The 4,821-nt window shown below is 40.2% G+C and overlaps 1 protein-coding gene across 1 annotated transcript in view; it reads left to right on the forward strand.

Annotated features, from left to right (window-relative positions):
- Nucleotides 1-2,888: 2,888 nt before the first annotated feature.
- The window catches only part of SIRT1 (sirtuin 1), a 13,793-nt gene continuing 11,860 nt past the window's right edge, over nt 2,889-4,821 (forward strand). Inside the window, exons 1-2 of the mRNA XM_014310130.2 lie at nt 2,889-3,005; nt 3,926-4,167. Coding sequence (XP_014165605.1) covers nt 3,955-4,167 — 213 coding nt within the window. The 5' untranslated portion in view covers nt 2,889-3,005; nt 3,926-3,954. The remainder of the gene's footprint in view (nt 3,006-3,925; nt 4,168-4,821) is intronic.

A 4,821-nucleotide genomic window follows, 5' to 3' on the forward strand; every position in this document is an offset into this window, starting at 1 on the left:
AAATGGGAAAAAATGGGAAAAATCCAACCAAAAATGGGAAAAAATGGGAAAAAATTGGGGAAAATGGGACAAATCCAACAAAAAATGAAAATAAAAGGGAATTAGGCAATGAAAAATGGGAATTATTCAACAAAAAATGAGGAGAAATGGGAAAAAATTGGGAAATTGGGAATTATCCAACAAAAATGGGGGAAAATGGGGAAAAATCCAAAGAAAAATGGGGAAAATCCAACCAAAAAGTGGGAATAATGGGAATTATTCAACAAAAAATAGGGGGAAATGGGAAAAAATTGGAAAAATCCAACCAAAAATGGGAAAAAATTGGAATTAGACAATGACAAATGGGAATTATTCAACAAAAAATTGGGAAAATTGAGAAAAATAAGGAAACAATGGGGAAAAATAGGGAAATATGGGAATTATTCAACAAAAAAAGGAAAAAAAGGGGAAAATTGGAAAAAAAGGGAAAAAATAGGAATTATTCAATAAAAAAATGGGAAACGGCCTTGTGCCGCACGGGGACAGCGGCTCGGCTGCAGCCCTGCAAACGGTTATTCTGCTGTGGTGCTGGCAACAAGTTATTAAAATGAAAAATGATAAGCCCGGTTTCCTTTTCATAATCTCTGCCGTGTTAATTATTGTATTTTTGGTCTTTAGAAACTTGCACACAGGCTCAGGAGCAGCAGCCTTGACTGATTCTTTAAAGAACTGCAAGTGACAGTCATGGCTAAGGTTTGAGTGACTGCAGTGCAAAACTAAACTATAATATTTCTAAATTCTTTCAGATCATATTTGAAGAAGCCCGGTTTCCTTTTCATAATCTCTGCCGTGTTAATTATTGTATTTTTGGTCTTTAGAAACTTGCACACAGGCTCAGGAGCAGCAGCCTTGACTGATTCTTTAAAGAACTGCAAGTGACAGTCATGGCTAAGGTTTGAGTGACTGCAGTGCAAAACTAAACTATAATATTTCTAAATTCTTTCAGATCATATTTGAAGTGTACTGGGGGGCAGCATCGCTGTGAAAGTACCTCACAGTATAAACTGATCAGGTTTGAGTTGTGTTCTGTTGGAGTTGGTAATTTTGGCTTTTTTTTTAAAGCAGTGTTTTGGAAAGATTTATTAAAATGTATCAGACACTGCATTCTGCCAGTACAGTCTTTACATTTTATCTTGGAATGCAGTTAAAGATACTTTAACTCTTGAGTAAAACTCTACAGAAACTTTCTGTCTGTGCAAAAGCAGTCCAAAAGGAACAGGTACAGAATAGACCTGGAACAGCCTCAGCGTTGAAATCCTCCACTGGAGCAGCTCAGAGCAAAGCCAGGGATCTCTTACCAGTGCCTTACACCTTTTGCTGAGGTCCCCCCGAGGCTCAGGAGTGTTTTGCTGTGCCTGCCTTAGTTCTGGCCGGCATTACCCCCTCTGTCCTTTGAGGAATACTCGGGGAGTGTTACAGTTTAAACTGTTACTTTATCCTGCTTGTATCTGTCTCTGTTTCCTAAATCCCAGGCTCTGGCCTGTGTGTGAGGAGCCTTTCACAATGTAAACTTTGCTGCTTGATACAGAAGCCACGAAGTTAAACTTGCACCTTGCAGTTACTGATGTGTGCTAATGCACTTTTTCCTTCTCCAAAATTCTCAATATCTTCATTGACTTCATGCATAATGAGATGGAACTGAAATGCTGTAAATAAATAGATTAATAATAGTAATGTCCGTGAGCTCCTGTGGCCTCAGAAGAACAAGATGGCAAGAACCAACAACAAATTTATGTCACTGACATCTTTCTTTTCTATTCAAAAATAAAGTATTTATGCCAACAAGGAGGACTTGAAGAAGAACACAACATCTGAATAAAAAATGATGGTGTTTTGTGGTGTTCTTTATTTAAGAATTTAAGAATCAAGTGGAATAACAGCTAAAATAGTGCAGGGGCTTCTTCAGTTCTTCAGATAAGAGACTGAGAACTATGTTAGTGACTATTTGCTTTACAGAGCACGACTGAAATTTATTCTTAGTTCATATCTTAGATTTTCAACAGCTGAATCTGCAGGTGCTGAGGCTATTTCTACTAAAGCCAGTAAAAAAGGTTGAGTAGTCTAAGTTCTAATAAGCTGCTCAGGTTGGAATGTAGATTTCCCCTTCAGTGTGAGCTCAGTAACACAAGTGCCTTGTTCTGCCCTGGGCTGGTTCATGGAGGGCTGAGATGGAGTTAGATTGAGTTTCTCTGGCCTAAGGCCACGGGCTCAGCTGAGGTGACTGGCACCAGACCCAGCTGCAGGAGCAAGTGGATGAGAGAAACTCAGTGAAGGTGGTTCAGGGGAGCATGTTCTGTGTCACAACTGAAATATCATCAGTTGTGTATGTGGTCAGCAAATACAGCTGAGCTGTAAGGTAACACCCTCACCAAATCCTGTGAATTTGTTGTAGCAAATGTGCCCTTGTGGGTTTCTTTCAAAATGCTCTTAAAATGCTCTTAAAACCTGGTTAAAGATCTGTCTGAAATGGTGACATGTTTTCATTTCACCCAGTTTTTCAGTGAGCTGAATGCAGTGAGAATTGTACAGGAAAGACATTTTTAATTATTCTTTTAAAAGATTTGGATTTTTCCTATGGTGAAATATCCATCCTGCCCAACACTTCAGAGAATGAGCTTTCACCAAGGTCAGCGTGCAGTCCCCTGAAGCCCAGCACTGAGGTAGCAAACCCTGCAGTAAATCTACCAACAGCTTGGAAGTATATCTATAAATGTGAAAAAAATAGACATTTTCTGTGCCTAAGTGACAAAACTGCCAATTGAGAGTGAGATTTTTGGTTTTGTGATCTGTTTGGAGATACCCTGTGCCCTTGGGCTGGAGTGTAACCCCCTGCTCGTGCTGTCTTGCAGATAACTTCCTCCTCAGCGATGAAATCATTGCCAATGGCTTTCACTCCTGTGACAGTGATGAAGAAGACAGAGCCTCACATGCCAGCTCCAGTGACTGGACCCCAAGACCACGTATAGGTAGAAGCCTGGAGCATGTTCTTGGATGCTCTTTGCCTTTGAGCAGTCACTTAATCCTCCCCAGTATTCCAATTATTTTTCCTGTTGCACAAATATTGGCAATTAGTGCTTCTGAACAGCTTAGAGGTGTTGGCTGTATTCTGTAGTTATTTAAGGAGTTTAAAAATGAACCCCTTGAAACTTGCTGTATTTTGATAAAAATTGTCAATGTCTTATTTTTTTCTTGAATAGAAATCCTGCCACAATCCCTATTAAAAGCATACACACAGGTTCACTAAATTAGACTAATTTATGGCATATTTCTATAGCCTGCCTACTTAGTGTTAATTCTTTAAGGTTCAAGAAGATGATCCCTGTATGGTTTTAGGACAGTGAGCCCTCATCTCCAGTGTTTTTGGAAAGATTGATTTAATGGCTTGAGGAGGTAATGTCTGAAATAATTCAGATATTGTGTTAGATGACCAAAAAACCAACAAAAACCCATGGATTTTTGGGCTTTATGTGTCTGTTTAGAGTGATGGTTTATAATACCACTGGAAAGTGTATGCATGTTTGTTGTTTGGTTGGTTTTGTTTGTTTTCAGACTATTCCTGTAAATACCAAATATTGGGAAAGTACAGATGGAGACACATTGTGAAAATCCTGTTGCGCCTCTAAAAGAGGTTAACTTTGCTGCCAACTAGGATTTTTACTTGACTTTCTATGAAATCCTTCATGAGTTAACATAAAATAATGATAAATACATAAAATGCCCAGCTCTCACTTCAGAGTTTAGACCAAAATACAGGGGGTTTGATGAATGGAGCATTAGTTTGGATTAACGAAATTGTACTAGCAAGCATTAATAAATGGAACAATAACCACGATCTTCTGCAGTACCTGGCTCTGTTTTAAATATCTGTATTTTTTAATTTTCTTAGGTCCCTACACTTTTGTTCAGCAGCATCTCATGTTAGGTACAGACCCACGGACGATTCTGAAGGACCTGCTACCAGAAACCATCCCCCCACCTGAGCTGGATGACATGACTCTGTGGCAGATCGTGATAAACATCCTTTCAGAGCCACCAAAGAGGAAGAAGAGGAAAGATATTAACACCATTGATGATGCTGTGAAACTTCTGCAGGAGTGCAAGAAGATCATGGTCTTGACTGGAGCTGGGGTAGGTACAGCTGCAGCGTTGGTGTGAAAATGTGGAGCCAGGTTGGTTCAGTGCAGCATGCAGGGTGGGAGCAAGTCACTGTGCTGGGGGAGGGTCCAGCCCACTGCAGGGACTGCAGCTTCCACTGGAGATTACACCATCTCTCTTCTCAGGACAAAATATTCTTAGACACAGAAACTTGCAAACAGCTCTCCCATGCAGAACAGCTACAGAGTAAGAGCACTTTACCTGTCCAGAACTTTTTCTATCCCAGTCTTCAGACAAAGGGGATGGCTTTTGTAAACAAAATTCCAGTGGATCTCTTAAAATCCCAGATGGAGTTTGAGGGACTAGAAGAATAGGATTAGAAAAGAGTTGGGGAGCAGAGAAGGAGGATGATCATAGGGACAGTTTGATCAGTTTTCTGCAGACTGAATGTTACTTTCAGCACATGGTGCTCTGTGATGGTGATAAAGTTACTCACTGTTTGACTAAAGAACATTTCTGAACTGCTGCACATTTGCAGCTCTGTACCTGTGCACCAGATCACTTCTTGCTTCTGTTGTTCACACACAGATGGTGTGGCATGACTCAGAGCAGATGAGTAATTCAAATCAGCTTTTACAGGAGCACTGCTTCTCCCAGCCCTGCTCTCTCCATACTTGCATACACCTG

This window comes from Geospiza fortis, unplaced genomic scaffold (genome assembly GCF_000277835.1).
Source record: "Geospiza fortis unplaced genomic scaffold, GeoFor_1.0 scaffold614, whole genome shotgun sequence".
NCBI lineage: Eukaryota > Metazoa > Chordata > Aves > Passeriformes > Thraupidae > Geospiza > Geospiza fortis.